The sequence below is a fragment of the Cololabis saira genome, chromosome 21, assembly GCF_033807715.1.
Source record: "Cololabis saira isolate AMF1-May2022 chromosome 21, fColSai1.1, whole genome shotgun sequence".
Taxonomy (NCBI): Eukaryota; Metazoa; Chordata; class Actinopteri; order Beloniformes; family Belonidae; genus Cololabis; species Cololabis saira.
The window spans coordinates 13,369,200-13,393,359 of NC_084607.1; the positions used below are offsets into that span (position 1 = coordinate 13,369,200).

General features: G+C 38.3%; 2 protein-coding genes across 3 annotated transcripts in view; both read left to right on the forward strand.

The window, feature by feature from the left end:
* pde4a (phosphodiesterase 4A, cAMP-specific) overlaps positions 1-13,139 on the forward strand; it is a 47,506-nt gene extending 34,367 nt beyond the window's left edge. The window contains exons 8-15 of the mRNA XM_061711069.1: positions 9-172; positions 486-584; positions 1,829-1,993; positions 2,095-2,194; positions 2,799-2,953; positions 3,072-3,194; positions 8,866-9,048; positions 9,230-13,139. Of these exons, the coding sequence (XP_061567053.1) occupies positions 9-172; positions 486-584; positions 1,829-1,993; positions 2,095-2,194; positions 2,799-2,953; positions 3,072-3,194; positions 8,866-9,048; positions 9,230-9,730 (1,490 nt within the window). The 3' untranslated portion in view covers positions 9,731-13,139. The remainder of the gene's footprint in view (positions 1-8; positions 173-485; positions 585-1,828; positions 1,994-2,094; positions 2,195-2,798; positions 2,954-3,071; positions 3,195-8,865; positions 9,049-9,229) is intronic.
* A 1,916-nt stretch (positions 13,140-15,055) lies between these two features.
* Positions 15,056-22,955, forward strand: prkcsh (protein kinase C substrate 80K-H). Of its 2 annotated transcripts, none has more exons than XM_061711347.1 (17): positions 15,056-15,158; positions 17,126-17,242; positions 17,332-17,427; positions 17,502-17,559; positions 17,715-17,832; positions 18,036-18,165; positions 18,370-18,454; positions 18,891-18,969; positions 19,101-19,184; positions 19,272-19,436; positions 19,525-19,615; positions 19,874-19,943; positions 20,112-20,201; positions 20,282-20,356; positions 20,435-20,534; positions 20,652-20,808; positions 22,733-22,955. In XM_061711347.1, exons 1-16 carry the CDS (start codon positions 15,068-15,070, stop codon positions 20,793-20,795), a joined length of 1,593 nt encoding a protein of 530 aa, XP_061567331.1. In that variant the 5' UTR covers positions 15,056-15,067; the 3' UTR covers positions 20,796-20,808; positions 22,733-22,955. The 2 variants fall into 2 exon arrangements, with proteins under 2 accessions (XP_061567331.1, XP_061567332.1); XM_061711348.1 differs by having other exon boundaries at positions 20,652-20,795.
* Positions 22,956-24,160: the final 1,205 nt, after the last annotated feature.

The following is a 24,160-nucleotide window of genomic DNA, read 5'->3' on the forward strand; positions in this document are numbered from 1 at the left end:
TCTTCCAGATAAGCAGAACGAGGTGGAGATCCCATCCCCGACTCTGAGGGAGCGGGAGAAGCCCATGTGTCACATCAGCGGCGTGAAGAAGCTTACACACAGTTCCAGCCTTTCCAACGCCACCTTGCCTCGCTTTGGCGTGAAGACTGAACATGAGGATGCATTAGCCAGGGTGAATGACAACACAAAATATCTAAATGACTGCAAATCACATAAAAAGGATGCCAGACACCCTAAAAACAAACACACATCTAGACATAATGAACCCATAACACTACTACAAAACACTTTTTTATCGTGATGCTATACATTAAAACAGAAAAGAAGAAACACTAGATCACATATTAAGAAGCTATAAGACACGCTGCAACTTTTGTGGCAATTAATTCCATTGTCAATAATCTAAGGTTGAAGTTGCTGTTAAAAATTGAGAGAAGAGAATTGTTTTCACTTCTGTATATTAACGCTGCCCGTTGTGTCTCCAGGAGCTGAATGACTTGAACAAGTGGGGCCTTAATATCTTTCGCGTGGCAGAACTCTCTAATAATCGACCCCTCAGCTGCATCATGTTTTCCATTTTCCAGGTGAGACTAAACAAAACCGAGATTCCGCAGTGAATTATGCGCTAGCCTATAAAATGTAAGATTGTACAATGCTGTCTTAAAACAACTGAAAACAACTGCCACAAGGCACAGAATATTGACAGAATATTTGAACACTGTTTTTCTGCTGTGCAAATGGACATAAAAAGTATTAAATATGGCAAGTGCAATTCCTTTAAAAAGAACCAGCTTCCACAGGGGAAGTTTTTACCTGGAGCTTGAACTGTGCGGCAGTGGAGTTTTAAGTAGCTAATGAAACAGGAACAAGCTCACATAACAATTCATTTCAGTAAGATTCATCTGTTAAAACATATTTACTTGTAGGAAATGTATCTTTAAATGTAAATGAACAGTTAACAAACTTAAATATGTTCTTCAGTTTCTGTTAAATCTAGCGTTATCCTTGTCTTTGCTGTCAGAAAAAAATATGTTGTTTTAGCTTCTGACAGCCAAATTATCTTAACACTGAACCAAATAATATATAAACCAAGAAAGATAGTCCAAAACTGGCTCGTACAGGAGCCACAGTGAGTTACAGATAAGAGGCCAGGGCTCTTCTACTTTCTGAACAAGTACTTTTAACAGTTCAGGTTGTGGTATCAGCTTACATGTAGGAAAATACAGCCTGTCACCTTGTCTATTATCCACTCCCAAAATCTCCCCACTCCTTTATCAGGTCGGCCATATTAGCAAATGGCACAAAATGTGGTGCAGGCAGAAGAAACCTAACCACTCTTTAATAAGGATTTCATATGGATCTAAACCGATAATAATCATTATTTTCTCCATATACCGCTCCCTGACTTCCTTGTTTAAGGTATCCCGGTGAATTCCAGTTCCTTTACAGCAGTTTAACATCTTTTTTTTTGCGTTCCGTCTGTTCATTTGGTGAAACAGAAAAGTAGTTTTGAAAGTCCGTCCCGTCTTCATTCACTATCAAAACAAATGCACGCGACGGGCACAGGAGTTTTCCGGCAGTACGCGCTGGTGCTCATGGGAAACGTAGTGTTCTTTCTGGTAAAGCACTACCCCTTTTTTGTCCAAAGAAGCCGCCAAACTCAACAAAAGCTGAACAACAAAAGCTGAAAGTTACATTGTGCTTCTTTAAATAGATTACTATCATAGAAAATCTATCCTCTTTAACTAAGAATTTAGCCCTTTTCTCAAATGACCATGAGGATGGGCTCGCTCTTACCACGTGCTTCTGTGGTCTGCCTCTGCTGCAGGAAAGAGATCTACTCAAGACCTTTCGGATCCCCATGGATACATTTGTCACGTATGTGATGACCCTGGAGGACCACTATCATGCCAACGTGGCCTACCACAACAGCCTCCACGCTGCTGATGTCACTCAGTCCACTCATGTACTCCTATCCACACCAGCTTTAGATGCAAGTATCTCCAGTCGTCCTCCCAATGCCCCAAATACTGACATTACTGCACATGTTCAAGACAAAGCTAACTGTTATTTCTTTCTCCTCATCTCTGACAGGCTGTATTCACTGATCTAGAAATATTAGCCGCATTATTCGCCGCTGCCATTCACGATGTAGACCATCCGGGAGTGTCCAACCAGTTCCTCATAAACACCAGTAAGTTCATTTGAGATTAAGACAAGAGATGCACTAATTCTCATAAATAACATGTTAGAAAGTCAAGCAAAGGATGAACATTTTTGAACGACTGATAAGATGTGTCGTGTGTCATCACAACAAAGGGTCATAAACGAAACATGACGGCAACAACCATGACGCCTCACTTCTGTGCAGTTTTTGATAATAATGATTCAATATTCAGTTAAAAAATCTTACTGGCAATTTGATTCATGTATAGTTTGTCATCACTTACTAATCAAAGCATTTGACTATAAATTTTAGAAAACAATGTACACCAAACCATAAAAGTGAAATGTTGTGTTTATAAAGTATAAAAAAGGCCATGTTGTTGCGTCATGAAGGTCTTTTTTTTTGTAACTTAAAAAATGTGAGCACTGTTGTAATTCTCAGAATACTATGGTACATGAGTCCAATTAGCCTTTGAAGATTGCCTTTTCATTTATTTTAAAAGGAGATAACAGTTCCTAAAGGTGTATTTAAATACTGCTCCTCTGGAAATTGTCTTTGTACTCTTGGAGTGCTGTGATTCTGCGATTATCTGGCTTTTTCACTAATCTTTGTTGCACGGTCTCTCTCTCAGACTCGGAGTTAGCCCTGATGTACAACGACGAGTCTGTGTTAGAGAACCATCACCTGGCCGTGGGCTTTAAGCTGCTTCATGAGGACAACTGTGACATCTTCCAGAACCTTAGCAAAAGGCAGAGACAAAGTCTGAGGAAGCTTGTCATTGATATGGTAGGTGTCTGACTGCATGCTAGTTCTGTATTACACAGATAACCCTCCGCAGTTGTCACAATCTGCTATGTATTGTATAATTTTTCCGCTAATAGATTTGCATGGATGTCATTCCCAGGTTTTGGCCACGGATATGTCCAAACACATGAGTTTGCTGGCAGACCTCAAAACCATGGTGGAAACCAAGAAAGTAACAAGTTCTGGAGTACTGATGCTCGACCACTACACTGATCGAATACAGGTCAGATTTTAAAGTTATTTATGAGTAAATTCTACAAACAAGATGTTCAGTGTGACAAGAAAAGGAAAAGCTGTGACAACAGTTTGCTAGAATTGGAGTAAATCGATGGATGATCAACATTCAGGAGCATTTATTCAGTAGATGGATCGAACACTTTCTGACGAAGACCTTTATTAACAGTCTTTTTAGTATAATCTAGAGTAAATAAATACACTTAGAAAAATAATTGTGGCACTCTTCTTTTTGTTAACAAAATTAAGGAGATTTTTTCGTGATTTTGTTGTTTTTTTTAAGTCTGTACAGGATTTTCGAGCAGCCAAATTCATGGACAGTTTTAAAGATTTGTAGAAATGCTTCACCTTCTTCTGTTAACACATTGTACACAAACTATTACTACCAAAAGCAAGAGCCTGATATTTAACAATCAGCATCGGAGAAACATAAAATAAATGTTTGAATGTCTGCAAGAGTGCAGGAAGTGGCTGATGGGAGTTGTTACATTAACAGGTCAAGGGATTCAGGGTTAATTAGGTATTTTGGAAAAAAAATAATTAAGAAAGTAAATTGTAGCCTTTGACATTTGATGAGTGAAGAGTTCCTTAAGCACCTTTTTAAGTAAATTAGCACGTGTCATTAGACTTGCACAATTGTGGCTCAGCAGAACACTTGAAAAAACAAGCTAATGAAAATGGCATTAAGGAATTAGTTGGTACCCCTAGAAAAGATTGGAAATGATTTGACCACAGTGACATATTAAACATAAGCGTGTCCTATAATTAAGCATCACAGATGTCTTCAGTCTCACAGCCAGTCTGACTATTTAAAGGGTTAAAAGTCGTTCATCACACTGAACATAGACCAGAGACTATAAGGAGAAAGTTTTCTGACGAGATCTGAAGGAAAATTATAGACATTCACGTTTAAGTTGAAGATTGTAAGACGATCTCCGAGCAGCTTGAGGCTCCTGTGACCACAGTTGTAAATTTCATTCAGACGTTTACGGTTCATAAGACTTTAGCCACCTTGGACATGGCTGCAAGAGGAAAACTGAAGGTACGTATGATACAATGGTAACGAAATAGCCCAGAACAACTTCCAAAGAGATTCAAGCTGAACTCCAAGATGAAGCTGGGTCAGTGTCAGATCGGAGCATCCATTAGTGCGTTCCTGGGACTCCAGAAGTTGAGCTTTTTGACCAGTTACATCAGTTCTATGTTCACAGATGCAAAATCAGTGCATTTAAAACAACAACAACAACAAAAACCTTTCAAATCCTGTGACAGAAACATGAAGGAGGCTTGGTTATGTTCTGCTTTGTTCCATCTGTTACAGTCTGTCATGAATATATGCAGATACAATGAAATGTCACGACCATCAAAAATACCGGAGCCAGGGTTAGGGTTAGGTCTTGGTCTGAGTCAGAGGTCATGGGTCCTCCAACAGGATGACGACCCAAACTACACATCAAAACCTAAGACAGACACAATACCCGTCTGCAGGTGCAGAGGTCTCATGGAGAGTTGCAGAAATTGCTTGATTGTCGAAATTGCAGAGGCAATCTCTGTCCAGGCCAGTTTCAGTATTATTACTTCTTTAAATAGCACTGTTGAACACAATTCAAAAGCAGTGTCTGACTTTCTAAAGTCAATATTCAGTAAATGATCACATATTATTACTTTTGTCTGGTATTTCAGTGAGCATTGTGCGTTTTTCTTGCCTCGGTGGAAAGGTACAAAAACGTTGTCCATGTTTATACGCATACACACATTATATAGGGGTCATCAGAGAACACAACTTGGCCTTTTGAAATACAAATTGTCTAAAAAGAAAATCTAAATTCACTACAAAGAACAGAGTATACAATTCTGCATATGTATTACACACAGTGTTGGGTTACTGTAACGAGATTACATTCGCCAGTAAGGCAGTAATGTAACGCGTTACAGTTGTAATTTGGGTAATCCCGTTATAGTTACTCTAAGACAAAAAAAATACGTTACTTTAGTTACTTTAAGCTTTTCAGCTACATGTAGAACGGGAGAACAGAAAAGAAAATCAAACTTGCCTTTCATGCGTCTTCACGCGTTGCGCAACACTTGTCTGACTTAAGCCGCGTTTATACTTGCAGTTCAGAACGCGTACGCGAGACGCAGGATACGCGTGACGTCACGTCTCGCGTATCCTGCGTATCCTGCGTACATTTGACGCGTCGACGTGCACGTTCTCAAAAAGACACTGAACGCGTACGCGACCTGCAGTTCTCGCTCTGGCCGCTAGTATCGCTGTTCCCGGTCTGATCCCGGCTGGCACGATTATGCTGCTCTCCCCTGGAGAAAGTTCCCCGTGCATATATTTATGCAATATTTAACTTCCCCCCAGGGTTTCCGTTGTCCGGTAAAATATGCCGAAGTCCGGTATTTTATAATCTCTCCGGTCAAAATACTCACTGGTGCTGCGGGACTAGAGTCCCCGGGAGTACCGCGGATGGCGAGCCCCGGCCGGCGAGCCCCGGCCGCCGAGCCCCGGCCGCCGAGCCCCGGCGACCGAGCCCCGGCGACCGAGCCCCGGCGGAGGTACGCGCCGAGCCTCGGTGCCTCCCGGAGCCGGGAGGAAGCGGAGCCGGGAGCCAGGAGTCAATTGACGGGACTTATTTTATTTTAAATACTCTGTTTTTCAATAAAAATACTATTGAATGACTTGGAATCATATTAGGAACAATACATTTTTTGACCATGTTAATCTTTCTTATATATTGACATCTACTTCTCCATATGAACCTAAAATTAACTGGATTTATTGTTTCGTCATTCTTGTTGAGATGGGTGAGGAGAATGCTGGATAAATTAGTCTGGAAAGACTATCCACTTTTGATAATAAGCAATAATAATAAGATAAGATAAAATAGTCCTTTATTACTCCCTCAACGGGGAAACTCACGTAGCAGAAGTACACACACACACACACAGGGAAGGGGGTAAAACAGTAATATAAATAAGTAATACACATTAAAAAAAGAGTAATAATAATAATAATAATGTTATGGTTTTCTTTAGCTTCCTTCTAGGCACCCAGAGCTTTACAGAGATCATTATTCATTCACACACATTCTCCCCGGTGGTAGCTCCGTCTGTAGCCGCAGCTGCCCTGCAGACTGACGGGAGCGTGGCTGCCATATCGCGCCAAACGGCCCCTCCGACCACCACAAACATTCATACACACTCATACACATTCACACGATGTTATAATCTCCTACATCATCCAATATTGTCCTGTAAAAGTGTTCGTTTTTCTAATCTGCTACCGCTGCTGCTGCTGCTACTACTTCTGCTACTTAATATAAGTAGCTTTTCCAACTGTTGCTCTGCTTACTGCCCCCTATCGGTCACCATCGGTATGACAGGCTCTACTCGGGTGGTACGCGACGTACGCAGTGGAGCATGAACAGACACAAAGCAGGCTACGCAGGCTACGCAGGTTACGTGCGTAGAGTATATTTCCGGCTTTAAGCCGCAGGTTACGCAGGTTACGTGCGTAGAGTATATTTCCGGCTTTTAATGTGTATTACTTATTTATATTACTGTTTTACCCCCTTCCCTGTGTGTGTGTGTGTGTACTTCTGCTACGTGAGTTTCCCCGTTGAGGGAGTAATAAAGGACTATTTTATCTTATCTTATTATTATTGCTTATTATCAAAAGTGGATAGTCTTTCCAGACTAATTTATCCAGCATTCTCCTCACCCGAAGTAGATGTCAATATATAAGAAAGATTAACATGGTCAAAAAATGTATTGTTCCTAATATGATTCCAAGTCATTCAATAGTATTTTTATTGAAAAACAGAGTATTTAAAATAAAATAAGTCCCGTCAATTGACTCCTGGCTCCCGGCTCCGCTTCCTCCCGGCTCCGGGAGGCACCGAGGCTCGGCGCGTACCTCCGCCGGGGCTCGGTCGCCGGGGCTCGGTCGCCGGGGCTCGGTCGCCGGGGCTCGGCGGCCGGGGCTCGGCGGCCGGGGCTCGGCGGCCGGGGCTCGGCGGCCGGGGCTCGGCGGCCGGGGCTCGCCATCCGCGGTACTCCCGGGGACTCTAGTCCCGCAGCACCAGTGAGTATTTTGACCGGAGAGATTATAAAATACCGGACTTCGGCATATTTTACCGGACAACGGAAACCCTGGGGGGAAGTTAAATATTGCATAAATATATGCACGGGGAACTTTCTCCAGGGGAGAGCAGCATAATCGTGCCAGCCGGGATCAGACCGGGAACAGCGATACTAGCGGCCAGAGCGAGAACTGCAGGTCGCGTACGCGTTCAGTGTCTTTTTGAGAACGTGCACGTCGACGCGTCAAATGTACGCAGGATACGCAGGATACGCGAGACGTGACGTCACGCGTATCCTGCGTCTCGCGTACGCGTTCTGAACTGCAAGTATAAACGCGGCTTAAAGGCTGAATTATACTTCTGCGTCAAAACGACGCCGTGTCTACGGCGTGTGGTTTTTGGACACGCAGAGGACACGCCGTCACATGCGCCGTCAGTGACGTGCACCTCCCGAAAATTGTAACTACGCGTCGAGGAGACGCCGTCCACACGCAGACCGAGAGGGCTGTGATTGGTTCGTTTGAAAGCGAAGCATTTCCGGTTTCCGGTTTGAATCAGTAGTGAACTTCCAGGGCTTTTTTCTTCGTTTATATGTGATTTTTTTTGTTTTTGTTTTTTGCACAATAGTTGTCCTTATTTCTTTGATTTACTGTGACCGGAAAAAGTCGGATAAACCATTCAGAAAAAGATCGCTAACTAGTGGCCGCGGGGGGTACTGCACCGCGACCAAACGGAGAGACGGAGAACTCTGAACGATTCGTGACGGCACCACGGGTGCGCCGTGTGCTCTGCGTGTGTGTGACGCAGAAGTATACTCAGCCCTTTAAGGCTGATTTATGGTTCCACGTTAAATCGACGCAGGAACCTACGGCGTAGGGTACGCGGCGACGCACAACGTACGGGGCGAGTGGCCGTGTACCCTACGCCGTAAGATCTGCGTTGGTGTAACGCAGAACCATAAATCAGCCTTTAACGTGATCTTACGGGATTTGACGGGATTTAACGGGATTTTACGGGACTTCTGGTGCTGATCTGGGCACTGCAGTAATAAGGTTCCAACTACAGGACTGTCTCAGAAAATTAGAATATTGTGATAAAGTTCTTTATTTTCTGTTATGCAAAAAAAAATGTCATACATTCTGGATTCATTACAAATCAACTAAAATATTGCAAGCCTTTTATTATTTTAATATTGCTGATTATGGTTTACATTTTAAGATTAAGATTCCCAGAATATTCAAATTTTTTGAGTTGGATATTTGAGTTTTCTTAAGCTGTAAACAATTATCAGCAATATTAAAATAATAAAAAGCTTGTAATATTTCAGTTGATTTGTAATGAATCCAGAATGTATGACATTTTTGTTTTTGTAATTGCATTACAGAAAATCACAATATTCTAATTTTCTGAGACAGCTGAAAGTAATGTAACTAGTTACTTTCAGCAACCAGTAACTAAGTAGTGTATGGGATTACTTTTTTTAAAGTAACTAGTAATATGTAATGGATTACTTTTTTTGAGTAACTACCCCAACACTGATTACACAGAGTGTAACATGTGAGTGTTTTGCAGGTGTTGAGGAACATGGTGCACTGTGCTGATCTGAGCAATCCCACAAAGCCTCTGGCAGTGTATCGTCAATGGACAGAGAGGATCATGGAGGAGTTCTTCAGGCAGGGAGACAAGGAGAGGGAGCGAGGGATGGAGATCAGCCCCATGTGCGATAAACACACTGCATCTGTGGAAAAAAGCCAGGTGAATGATCAGGAGTCACACACAAACACTCTGTAGGTAGTGTGGTAACGACAGCGCAGTGGGTGATCACTCAGCTGTGATCACAGCAGTCCACCCTGTTCATTTTTAATGCTCAATTGCAGGGAGCAGTGTTACTGTTCTGCTGATCATGTTCTTGTTTTTTTCTCTTATCTGGACGTAGGTGGGCTTCATTGACTACATTGTCCACCCGTTATGGGAGACATGGGGAGACCTTGTGTACCCTGATGCCCAGGACATCCTGGATACTCTGGAGGACAACAGGGACTGGTACCAGAGCACTATCCCGCAAAGCCCATCGCCCCCTCCTGTACAGGACAAAGATCTGAACGTATGCATAGACAAGTTTCAGTTTGAGCTCACCCTGGAAGACAGCTCTCAGCAGGAACAGGAAGACAAAGGAGAAACGCCCACGCCAAACCATGTGGCACAGGACTGCGACCACGGAGACCAGGTGGGCAAAAAGGAAGATGAGGAAGACATAATGGTAGAGGAGGAAAATGAGGACATAATAGAGGAGGAGGATGAGGTGGCGATGGAGGAGGAAGAAGTGGAAGAAGATCTGAAATCTCAGTTGGCTGAGGGGCCTGAAAAAGAAAGACTTTCTGACACAAGTCCTGTAGAGGAAGAGGAAGATTCTTCTTCGCAAGCTGAAGATACATGAGTTCTGCTCGTGTGTCTCCCTTTCACTTGCACAGATTAACTTGTTCATCCTTTCAATGGCCAAACCAAGAACAAACAAGACTGCAATGACAATACAGACCTTTAAATATATTTTTCAAAAAGGGAATAAATTAAAATCACTTAAAGAAAAGCTAATTACACAGCAACTGTAGATTTGGAGCGTGGGCAAGTCATTCGAGTGATTTCACGAGGAACTTCAGACTAAAAGGAATTGAAGAGAGCATTATTCATGAGCAACGAGGACAGCGTAGCACTCTGATGATTGGAATGCACATAAACAAAGACGCATCTACGTAACACATGAAAACACACAAAAACATGAGCAGGAGCAAGTCATGAATACACCAATGCAACGTGTGTACATGCATACAACAGTCATGCACTATAAGTGCAAGCATATGTGCTCCACATACACCGACACAAACACAAACACTAGACTGTATGTTTGTACGAGTGAATTTACACAAGGGACATTAATCAGTAATGAATCTCTTTGGAAAAAGCCATCCCTTAATGGTGTATCAACAAGTGTTCAGTCAGTATTAGTAATTCATGTCTGTTAGAATCTCAATAGAAAACGTTCTCCTCAGAGAAGCTCCATGTCCGAGTGACTTTTTTTCCATTTCTGTCGGAAAGAAAAAAAAAAGAAAATCCACAGAGTTGGAGGAGAAAAGAGAATGATTTTGGAGTAAAGGAAGATGCTGCGATGAAAGGACCACCGGGTCCCGTATCCCTTTTTCCCTTTACAAGTAGAGCGCTACTGGTGCACGATGGCTCTGTGCCTTTCTGAAACACCAGCTTCTTGAACGGAGCTGTTGTGAAGCAATGCATTGTGGGACAGGAGTCTGATTTTGTTATCGTTTTTTTTGATTGTCTCTTGTTAAAAACATCTCTCGTTGCCGTTCATGGTGTTGTGGTGTGTATCTCACACGTCCAAGTTCTTTTGTGAAATTCTTTCGGCTCTAAGTCTTCCTTTGTTGCTCTTCTGGTAATATTACAACTCAGAACTCTGGATGCAGAGCAATCGCTGACACCACCACAACCACCAGTGGACTCTTTCAAGCTTTTGTTTCTTTCCTATTAGACTTTTTTCTCCTCTTTTTTTTCTTTTTTTACTTTCTGAGAATAAGCCATGTGATGCTTTGAAGCATACATTTTGCCTATTTTATATTTAAATGTTTCTGAAGGAGTACAGGCTTATTTCATTACCTGAACAAATCTTAGTTTGTTGTCACAAACCCATTTTGCACTGTGTGTTTTTGTCTCTTCATACACAACAATTCTCACCAAAGTTAAGCATGAGAAACGTCAGTGGGTGAAGTGATTTGAGGGAACACAAATTAATAAGGAAATCAGGGAGGCAGATTGTCAGGGGAAAGAAGTACGACTTGGCCAAACGGAGGTCGGACAGTCCCTAATCATCCTTGCTATGTTTGATGGTTTTTTGCCTTAATGTCAGATGCAGGATACATACCTGCCAGTATGTAGATTTATAAGATATATCATAGATATCCTAGTATATTTATATAATGTCTGTATGCTTATTTATGTGAGTATTGGTGCGTCTAGACACAATGTATCCAGCATTGCATTTGGAGGGGGAAAGGGAAACATTGCTGGCAGTTATTTGTTCTGTTGTCGCTGTGCTAGGGCCAACATAAAGAATGTGTTGTATTTTAATAAGGATGGCATTTTATAGCCGTCTGGGTGCATTCGAAGAAAAATGAAAAGTCTGAGTTAAGATTACGCAGGAGTTAAGATCGCCCGCGTAACCGAGTAAAAGTAAGAGAAAGGACGTCAAAAATGTTGTCATGTGTGTTCTTGTTCTCTTGTTGGCTTCAGCAAATCTCGTTTAACAGTGTTTAGGATTCGATCAGCACAGCTTAAATGGGTATCAGTTTGTTTTGATGTTTGTTTTTCACAGGGTACAAAAAAAAAAATAAGAACACGAGTGTGGCTATTTTAAAAAGGTAAGAGCAAGTTTCTGCAGGTCAGTAACTGAGCCTATCTGACAACACCGCAGCTTGGTGCAAAAAAAAAAAAAACGTTAAAAAATAAAAAAAAAAGCCTGTGTGTTTTCTCCAGCTGCGAGGCCACCACACAGATTTTCCTTTAGTGACATGGGAATCCAGGATTACTATTGCAGTTACTATTGCATTACTTCAATAAAAGATTCCCATATGCACTGGCCTTTTATTTTTAACATGTTGCTTTGTTTTTGTGACATCTTGTTCTGTTGTAAGCTATAAAATCATTAATATTTAATTGCCATACAAACACAATACTGTAGCAATTGTTTCTTATTAAGGAAATTATTCAATTGATTGATTGCTGCCATTCTTTTTAAATGACGAAAAGAAAACCATGGAAAGAGTTTTCTTTAAACAGTTTGTGTACAGTTTATTTTTATATCATTCCGGTGGATGGTCAGGAAAGCAAATCGTGTATTGATGATATAGCTATAATCATTACCACTATTGTATATAATGTAATAATGGATTGTAAATTAGAATTTATATTTAAGTCATTATTTGACTAATAACCACTTAAAATTGTTCAGTGAACCACCGAGGCACTGCAAGCCACATCTTCACATTTTAATTCTTTCATTACATATTTCCTTACGTGTGCTAACATCATATCATAATTTTTGATTGTGCACACTTATTGTTGAAATCAGATAAGATTTGTACCAGCACTTTATTTCATCAGGTTTTGAGACAGTGTGTTTCAGGTAGTGTACAGTTTGTGCTGGGTTGTTTTTTCATTGACTGCTATATTTCACCAGGGGAAATCACAACTTTCATTGTGCAGCATTTAATGCTCTAACCCCTCTCTTAAGGCGTAATCAAACGGATTAATGATGATCTATTCAACATCCAAGTGAGATTAAACTTGTTTGACTTAAAGTCAAATGGAAGATGATGTCATCACAAAGTATGTTACAAAATCAAAGAAGATAAATGTGCCCTAGGTTGTTTCCAGCACTCTCACCACCTTTGTTTCTTAGTAACTTTAATCACTATCTAGCTTGATAGCGGACAAATCTGTCCTATGGTGGCCTACCTAGCTGGTTCCCATCGGTGTTGCTGTCAGGTAATGGTATTACAGACTGACTCCCGTTTGAGAATAATTCTCTGGGCTTTAATTCATGTGTTTGTTCACTAGAAGAAAGATTATTCAAGGGAAAAACATGAAATGATTGTAATATTTGTAAATGATCTTGCTGTACTGTGTAAAATGTGTCCAAGTTATTTTTTATTATATTATTTTTACGAAAGTTTTTCCTCTTAACAGAGCTGAGGTGTCATTTTGTGAATAAATGCATTTAATAAGCAAACAATCTATGTATAAAACAATGCTATAGTATATCAGTATATTTTTCTTTTCTTTCACTGTTCAGTACTGTAAAGTGTGTTAAAAATACAAATAAAGCAAGATTTTTGTATCAAAAGCAACACAGCTTTCATGTTTGCTGGCAGTCACTAAGTTACATCAACTTGATGCTGCAAATTGATCAGTTCAGGCAAGTTCAGGGGCTTTTACTGTATTTATGACTAGCAAAACTAAAGATAATATAGGCTAGATATGTTTTTAGACATTCTCATTAATAAGAAGATAAACACAGACACACTACAGAACAATTATGTCACTTACACTCAATATGCGTATATGTGTATGCAAAATCTGACATTTATCAATTTGCCAAAGAAGAAGAATAAACTACTTTTATGTCTCTGACTGACTTAGGATGGTTGGCAGTAGCAGATAAGAATGTAAGAATACCAGCAGCCTTTTGAAAAAGACACAGTATCCTCTGCTTGGACTCAATCTTCTTTGACCCACATGTCAAAATGTCCAACTTTGCAACAGACATAAACATATATACAGCCTAATTCTTTTTTTAAAGGAATTTTTTTTGTACTAGATCACGTATATAAAACAATATATACTTAGGGGCGTAGACTTTTATTTGCGGACATTCTAACTTTAATTGACAAAAGGGCGTTAAGGCGCATCACATTATGAAGAAAATGCTTCAAAACGACTTCAATCTCTTTATTTTTAGAAAACTCTTTATTCAACTTAAAAAAAAGTATAGACAAACAGAGCAATCAGAAACTGTCACTGGGTAATAAAGAAATGTTACAAAATAAATCCAAAAACAATTTATTCCATATAAAGGATTTGTAATTGAAATGAAATGAAATAAATATATACAGTACACATCTTCTTGGTTTAAATATTGTCGTTGAAAAACCCATTAAACGCTCTTTAATGTGGTTTTTCCAACTAGGTGAATAACTGGACGGAAACTGTTTTACATTCTAAAAGGGATCATTTCATATACCCCTGGCATTAAGTTTTTTTGTATATGGTTTTGTAAATAAAGCAAAAAAGAAATCGTATATACACCTGTAACCATAGATATAACCATACACACATACACACATACATACACACACACACACATATATATATATATATATATATATATATATATATATATATATATATATATATATACACACACAGGACTGTCTCAGAAAATTAGAATATTGTGTTAAAGTCCTTTATTTTCTGTTATGCAAAGATGTCATACATTCTGGATTCATTACAAATCAACTGAAATATTGCAAGCCATTTATTATTTTAATATTACTGATCATGGCTTACAGTTTAAGAAAACTCAAATATCCTATCTCAAAAAATTTGAATATTCTGGGAATCTTAATCTTAAACTGTAAACCATAATCAGCAATATTAAAATAATAAAAGGCTTGCAATATTTCAGTTGATTTGTAATGAATCCAGAATGTATGACATTTTTGTTCTTTTAATTGCATTACAGAAAATAAAGAACTTTATCACAATATTCTAATTTTCTGAGACAGTCCTGTGTGTAACGGGACCAATCGTATCGACCAATCAGATTGAAACAAGACAGAGGACTCGCGCACGCGCATTCTCAACCCGGAAGTTGGCAATCAGGTGATAATTTGCTCTCAGCTTGCTCGAAGGAGACGTAAATTACACGTTTTTCGCTTGCTTTTGCTGCTTTGTAAGTTGTAATATTTGCATAATTGTCAAGTTATCGTAGTTGTAAACGTGTAATTGGTGTTTTTTTGTTATACTATGCTTCGAAAATCAGCTAAATTCGCTAGTTAGCACTAGTCTCAGCTAATCGCTCGGAAGTGAATGAAATCTGAAATGGTGTTGACCCGGAGAGCTTGTGTCGTGATTGACCTGTAGGTGTTTTCTGCTCGACAGGTCGTTCTGGCGGACCAGTGGTTGTAAAGGTTGTAAAGGTTGGACCATGTTCCTGAGCCAGAGCCTGGTGTTCCTGGTGCTGTGTGTTGGAGTCTCAGCCGTGGAGGTGCAGCGTCCCCGCGGTGTCCCCCTGTCCAGTAAGAGCTGCAGTCCGGGGGAAACACATGCTGCCTGGAATATTTGAACATAATTACAACACAAATACACAAACTAAAATTATGGTTTGATAGAAAACAAACTATCACTAAATCTGAGCAAAACTAAGATTATGTTGTTTGGAAAACATAAAACAGAATCTCATGTAGATCTAATAATAGACAATTAGTCCATGAGCCAGAACCCAAAATTTCACTGGTCAGTACCACTCAAGGTGACCAAACTTACTTGTGATTTTTGAAAAGATCCATGTCTATAGATGATATTTTGGTATGATAATCCTTCCTGAGTGGCAGCTGTATCATAGTTATCAGCTCATGAAGTTACCCACCCCCTTCAGAAAATTACATTTTAGATGCTGGTGCATATCCTGGTTTAGACTCATGTACAGGATATCTGTGAATGTTTCACAATATTGTCTTTGGTATCATTTTAAAGGGGACCTTTTAAGCATTCATTCAAGCTAAGATGTGAATCTTTCTGACCAACATAGAGGTCACTGCAGCTCTTTAAACTATAAACAACACACATTTTTTACACAATTTTTGCCTAAAAGACATACTATCTTTTAGCCCTGTGTCATCTAGGAACAACAGAGACACAAAATACAAAAACTGGAATACTCACAGGACCATAAGGATTCAGGAAATGTATAATATACCCCATACTATATCATTGTTACAGGTCATTGTGAGCCTTAAACTAGAAGAGCATCATTAGGCTCCTATGAAACTATAACAGCCACTAGGTTAATGTCACAAACTGGTCTTCATGCAAATCATGCAAATACAGGATGATACAGCGGCCACTCAGGAAGGGTTATCATACCAAAATATCATCTACAACAAACATGGATATTTTCAAAAATTATAATCAAGTTTTGTGACTTTGAGTGGTACTGATATCTGGTCTGGCCCATGGACTAATACACAAATGGAAATGGGTTAACGAGGAGTGTGAGAAACAAATAAAATAGGGAAAAAGGTATATTATACTTGCTTAAAATATGTTTAGATATTTATGTGGATATTTATGTAGTATTTATTATATGTTGAGAGGGATTGTTATAATTTTTAATATGTTATATATTAGGTATGTAGCATATATATATATATATATATATAGGGATATTTATGTAGTTTATATAGTGTATATAGATTTATATAATTGTATTTTCTATATATTGATATACTATTTATGTAATATTTATATTTTCTATATACTTATATGGATAATTATGTAGTAATAGGCATGTTTACGTAGTATTTATATAGACTATATTTATATGGATATTGTGTAGATATAATAATAACAACAACAACAACAACAACAACAATAATGTAAATTCACAGTTATAAAGGGGTAGGAACTAGGAAAAAGTGTATACTTCTTCCTACTCTTTTTTTTCGAACATGTGTGAATATGAAGATGATACTGTTTTTTTTTTTTAATTTTGATTTTTTTTATATATATGTTCTAAATAAAAATTAATTCATTCAAATTCATTCATTCAAGAATAGACGTGATTTGACTGTTATACTGCACTTGAAATGAAACTTTTTTACTTTGTATAAAATGACGCCGTATGAATGGTCTTATTGTAATTGAATGAATATTATACCTTGAACTGCATACAATATTCTATTTTTGATTGCAGATTCTTTTTTTTTGACTGCATACATATTAATGGTTAATACCAAGTTGGTAAAAACCTAAAGCATATATATGCATTTTAATATATAACGTATATAATGTATTTATTTATTTATTTATTTAAAAAAAAATTATATACCGGTGTATACACACACACACACACACACACACACACACACACATTTCTTTTAATAATTAATATAAACATATGTGAAGCCGACAAGGGAGAAACCAGATTGCAGCCATTCTTGACCTGTCAAATCTTTGTCACAAATGTTGTGTTAAACCTTAACAGAACGGCAGTTTTATGAAGAAGGCAAACCTTTCACTTGCCTGGATGGATCCCGCACCATCCCCTTCGACAGAGTAAATGATGACTACTGTGACTGCCAAGATGGATCTGATGAGCCAGGTGATTATACTTTGTATGTGGAAGATTCCATGTCTGCTATCTTGTAGCAAATTTGTCACAAATCAATAAACTAACAAAAATAATTGCAGGTACCGCTGCTTGTCCCAATGGCAGCTTCCATTGCACCAATGCCGGTTTCCGACCGGGGTTCATCCCTTCCTCCCGTATCAATGATGGAATCTGTGGTATGAATTTTAATCTGTACAGACCGTTTCATTTCAGGTTTGTAGTCAGTATTTTAACATGTTACTCTCTTTAGACTGCTGCGACACTACAGATGAGTACAACAGTGGTGCCACCTGTGAGAACACCTGCAGGTCTGGAAATGTGGCTTTGAGCACAAAAAACATTTATTTGCTTTAATTGTTCCCAAATGTACATATATTATTACAAACACTTTTTTGAATACATTTTTAATTAAGTTAAATGAAGTTTAATAAGTAAAATAAAGTATATGATGTGAATTTTGCAGGGAGATGGGGCGCAAAGAAAGAGAGAGCCTGAAGGAGCTGGCAGAAATTGCAAAGGAAGGCTTTTTAATTAAACAGCAACTTATTCAAGAGGCTAAAAGAGGCCATGAGGAAAAGAAGGTGTGAAAAGTTTCTTTTTGAAATATAATTTTTGAGTAAAAAGAAACATACAGTGAAGATGCTGATACAATGTCAAATAAATAGCTTATATTCAGTATTTTTCAATTATCTTATCTTTTTTTTTTCTATATTTAGGAGTACAGTTTTCAGGTATTGTGCAGATCATATTTGGTTAAAAATTTCATTTTACTTTGACTCAACAGGCCAAACTTGCAGAGGTTCAGGGCGGTAAGAAGGATCTAGAAACAAAGGTGGAGGCTCTAAGAACAGTGAAAGATACTGCAGAGCAGCCAGAAAAAGAAGCTAAAGATCGCCATCTAAAGGCCTGGGAAGGTGAAATAAAAACTATACCATCTACTGTCTACAAATTGCATTGCATCACTTTAGAGAATTAAATGTCTGATCAAAGCGCTACATTCATTTGTGCTGGCTGTATCAATTAGACTCATCGTCCATGCAACATTTGTAAAGTAAAACTTGCAGATTCCAAAATGGTTATCGTCACTGATAAAAAATAAAGCCGTAATCTTGTTTCAGATCAAAAAGCTATCGTTCGAATGGAGAAAGATAAGGCTAGAATGGCTGAGGTGTTTGCTGAACTGGATAAGGATGTGGATGGCTTGTAAGTATTGGTATTCTCCATATTTATCAGAATCTATTAGAAAATGAAATGCAGTATACCATGTGTTGAAGCCTTGGAGTGGCAGCTTTGAATCAAACTTTAATAAAGTAGTTCAGAAGAAAAATGCAGAATGTGTAGTTGTGCAACCATATTATGTTAAGTCAATTTCTTGGCACTCCTTATGATAATTTACTCATTTGAAACTCCAAAAATTGCTTCACATAAAGTGCCATGGAAATTTCTTATTTATCAAATATCTGTACAATGGTAACCCCGATTTAATTTAAAAGTTGACTTGAATTCCTGTTTACGTGGAGTTTTGCTGATCATTTGTTCATCATCGATTCATGCTTTTGTTCTTGGCTTTATTGATTGGGTGGTGGAAATCAATAGATTTGTTATCCCAATGACATGAATGTATTTTTCTGCGTCTCAGCATCTCAGTTGCTGAGCTCCTGTTTCATTCAGAGCTTGATCCAGATTCAGATGGTTCATTCACAGAAGAAGAAGCTCAGGTAGAATGTTTTTGTCTTTTCTTCTTTTGAAACACATCTAATTTTACATATTAAAGGCATGCAGTTCAAAATCTATAAAGCGCCTTAAGGAGATAAATGTATCAACATTTTAACGTTATTGCTTTGTATAGGGCCTTTTTGGAGGAGCTGACAATGTTGACACGGTAACATTTGAATCTGTTTGGAGTAATATCAAAGATAAATATATATCTGAGGTAAGGACCTGCAAGAAATTGTTTAAATAAAAAAAATCTGCTGCTTCTCTAAATATGAGACTAAATAAGAGACTGTCTTGCAATCAGTCCAGTGCAGACAACCCAGCACCCGTGGACACTTCCACCGAGGAAACAAGGGAGCCTGTTTCTGACAATGACTCCGAGCCATACCCCGAAGATGACATACAAGAGGAGGAGGACGATGATGAAGATGAGGGGGAAGATGATGACATGGATGAAGCAGACTATAAGGTAAACTCTTGAGTTCCTTTGTCAGATTTAAATTGGATCGCGGTCAGGTGTATTGCAGTTGGTAACGTTCAACTATGTTTGAATTTAGGCCCCTCCTTCAGTGCAGACTCGAGAAAAGAAGGACAATGAAGAGGAGACGATGCCACCCTACGACCAAGAAACGCAGAACTTGATTGATGGTATGTTTACAACTGTCGAAGCCAGGCCTGAGTCCCCGACGTACTCTGTGTAATATTAGAGAGCACCACAGATCTGACAGCATACCTTTTTCTCATTTAAAAAAAAAAAAACTTTTTTTTTTTCAGATTTATTGAGCAGACATATTGCTTTTAGATTACTAAAGTTTTTGTGTTCAATCAATTTTATCTGCTCAGACATTTTATGTCTAGACTGAATTTACTGAGTGGATATTTCAGTTTTATACACATAATTTCCAGCTGCTCAGAAAGCCAGGGACGAGTTCGATGAGGTTGAGAAGGCTCTACGGGAGGTGGACGATCAGGTCAGGTAAGTGTTCAGATTAAAATTGAGGGAAGTTCATTGCCAATAATGTCAGTTGTTGTCATCAGAATTCCAGTCTTTCTGCTTTCGTGGATGACTTTGGTGCACAGTTGCTGTTATTAGTTTGAATTTGCAAAGTAGAAGGAGAAACACTGACCCAGTATTTGTTTGCAGAAACCTTGAAAAGGAAATCTCATTTGACTTTGGACCAAGTGCTGAATTTACCTACCTCTACAGCCAGTGTTATGAGCTGAATACTAGCGAGTATGCGCACACTTTCACTTTGAAACATGCTGTTAATGTATTCGACAGAAGTTCTTGCGATTAAGTAATTTTTCTCACAGGTATATCTACAAGCTCTGCCCATTCAACAGAGTATCCCAGAAACCCAAGTTTGGTGGATCAGAAACTAATTTAGGGTAAGAAAATATCAGTTGGTTTGTCTATTTTTAGTTTTTATTGAACAGATTGCTCATCCTGCAATTTTCTCTCTGTAGAGCCTGGGGGAAATGGGCAGGTCCTGAGGATAACATCTACTCTATGATGAAATATGAACATGGTACAGGGTGCTGGCAAGGCCCCAGCAGATCCACCACTGTGAGTTCCAGTTTGCAAGAGAATAATTTTTATTTTTTTCTATCCATAGTCTCATGTTGTTGGGGGTTTTTTTTTTTGGATGGAGACCAATTAATTTATCTTTCTGTAATATTCCAGGTAAAAATAACATGTGGGAAGGAGACAACTGTGGTATCTACTTCAGAGCCCAGCCGCTGTGAATACCTTATGGAGTTCATCAGCCCTGCGATCTGCCAAGAGCCTCAAAGCGTGGATTCACTTCATGACCATGAAGAACTCTAGGTGCTTATGATTTGTGAGTAACTCAAACTTCTCAGAGATTTTTGCAAACTTCAGGGATCATTTTAGGTTAAGTCTTACTCTTTTGTGTGGTGGTCCCTTCAAGATCTACATGTCTTGTATAACCTGAGTTATTTAGGAGCATCATTCTTTTATGTGGCACTTGCAATCAATGAATGACCTTTTTCTTAATGGTGGACATTTATGCAGGTTTCAAATCACTAATATTCAAAGCTGCTTATCGTCAAGGTTTAGCATTTCAGCATTTTTCCTTTGAAGAAAATTGCATGAGCAGATGCAGCTTCATTTTAGAAGGACAGAGGCAGTGGGAGAAAGGTAAAGGAAACTTGGTTTGAATGTATTATTAGTGTTGAGAGAATTAACTATATGTCAATAAGTAACTTATTTCAGTTGAATAAATGTAATGACACATGGGTGGGATGAAGGCGTAGAGCACTTTAAGATATTAGCAGTATTGTGAATATTCTGTTTTCATTCTTCATAGATTTTGTGATTCTTGTCAGATACTTCACTGTATCACAGAATCACATCTACTTTACATGGGGCAAAATTTAGTGTGAAGTTGTATATTCAGTTGAAAGGCACACTGTTTGTTCTGTACAGACTGAACAAATATGTAATTGAAGGAAAAATGGGAAAAAAATTAAATACTTTTCATTTATTTAAAAAATGTTTTTATTTTTTATGTACTACAACCATTTTTCAGTTTTCTCATCTCAAAATAAAAGATACAAAATATATTTATTTAAATAAGTTCATTTTATGTTAACTATAAAAAGGATCTACAAGATGACTATCTTCATTGGAATTGAAAGATCTTTTTTTAATACTTAATTTTGAATACATAATACAGAGGAGGTAACATATCTGGGGCTGATTTCAAATTCAAGATGCTGCTGTTGTCTTTGCAGATTGCAGCCGTATGACTCCATTTACCTTTAGTTCTCACAGAATACAGACAAACTTCACTGCAGATGGCTGCTTTCATGATGTTGTTGCAAATCCAAACCACCTCCACTACATCAGCGGAGAGCTCTTGTGGGGAGGGTGTTACAAGACTAGGGAAGCTTGTATGGGCAGTGGCATACTAAACAGATCCAAGTGCAAATATATTTTTCATTTTTAATTTTTATTGTAAACTTCTACTTCAACTTATTCAATGACATGGGTCATCACACGGCCCTAACACACTCCAGACGTTGTTTTTGTCAGGGAAGATCGTGCATCTGTCAGTAAGGCAATTTAAAAGTGCATGCTACCTGCATTATAGATGGCTGTGGTGTGGATGCTGTACTGGGATGCCTGCAGTCCAGAACTTTCACTAATTGAAAACATTTGGTGCATCTTGAAATGAAAAATGCAGTAAAGGACCAGGACAGTTTGTTTTATTTTAGACAGTAACATACATGGGCTGTAGTTTTAAAAGATGAGGGGATACTAAATGGTAGTAAAAATGACCCTCCTCCTAGTTTTCTGAGATGTGTTGCTGCCATCAAAATTTTAAAATGAGCTGATGTTTTTCATTAATTTGTGAAATATCCCAATATCAACCGCTGTGAACAAAGTGTACTGTATATTTACGTGACATGAAAACCTTTTTTGGTTGGTTTTTATTTACATCTTGCCATGTCCAAGCTTTTTTGCAATTGAGTTTATACTAGCATGGGTGTTTCCTTGTCAAGTTGAGACACTATGACTGTGTCATGGGTCCGAAATAAGCACAGCATCAAATATAAATTTAAGTGATGCATTAGATGGTAGGTCACATCTCTAATGTAAAAAAAAGTCTTTCAACATTAAGCTTACCGGCTCAAATTAAGATAAATGGCCCTTTTTTTTTTTTTTTTTAAACAAGAAACGTGGGGTTTAAGGAAAACATGTTCATAAAATGAATTTCTTGTGTTTGTTTTTTGTTGCAGGTTACTAAGGGGACCACAATCAGTGCAGCAAGTTTCCATGCTGTGTGCAACATGTCATTGCTTTCTGTTATTTTAAAGATAAATGTATGAAAATTCCAGTGAGTAGTTAATTGTAGTATGATGAACACGTCTATCTTCCACAGCTACCTGCTGTGATGATTCTTGTTTGTAATAGTTGGTGTCATTCCATTGTTTTTCCATTAAAGTCCTTTTTTAAATCGTGCTTCTGTTCAGTTTTTACTCGGCCAGTATAGGTTTTTTTTTTGTTTTTTTTTCTTATTTTCTTTCTCCCCATAACTACTTTCCCGTCCGATATGATAATTGCAGTACTAGTTCACCCAGACATAACGGATATGTTGGTACATTTCAATAATTTCAGCATGGCAGGCCAAACTAACGGTGCAGCTTTCGTACCTGCAAGGATAGTCATGCAAAAAATGAAGGTCACTCTCAATAACGTTTTATGTCTTGGTATTGATAAAAGGTAATTTGCTTTGTGCTAGATTTTAAAATTGCATAAATACAACCTCAGATTAACACAATGTTACAACTTAAACAGAAGTGGTGTGTAAACTTGGTACAGTCGTTTGTACTGTTTGAAGAAGGTAAGAAGCTGCTTCTCTTAAATAAACGTATAACACCACTGTTGAGGTTTGCATTCTATTGAGAAAAAATTGACAAGATTTTGAATACTGTGTGTTTTAGACAGAAGAGACCAAAGTGGAGATGTTTTGCTGCAAAACGGCATACACCACCTGCGGCAAATATCAAGAGAAATGGTGTCAGCAGACATGACAGCAGTGGAGGGTTCAGGATTTTGGCTTGTTTTTCAGCCACAAAAATTAGGTTTCTTGCAGTCATTGAATAGACCATGAAGTTATCTGTTTACCAGAGAATTCAAGAGTCAGCTCTGAGGCCATCTGTGCAACAGTTAAAGCTTTGCAGTAAAAGGTCGATGAACCACAGCACACCAGCAAATCAACTATCGAATGCTCGGGACGAATATATCAAGTTGTTGCTGGGGTCCAGCCAAGTGCTGACTAAGATGTTGTCACTGAAACTTCATTGCATTGCACACTATATATATTACCCCACTACATCACACAGACATATATATATATATATATATATATATATAAATAAATATTTCAAATTATTGCTTATAAAGGGTTTATAAAGAGTTCCATAGGGTGTACGTAGTTTTTCAAACACTGCTTTTGGATTTGGCTTAGTTTTTGTTAATACCGCTGTGATATTTCATGTGGTGTTGCTCATCAGAAGTTGTGCTGAGACCCTGTAAGGACCTGAGAAAGTAAAATAAATATAAATACATATACACAATAATGTAAAGTCTTAAAATTGAGAGAGGTCGTTCTTTTCTTTTTCACTTCACTGTACATGATGGCTACAAGACATTCTTTTCCGCAT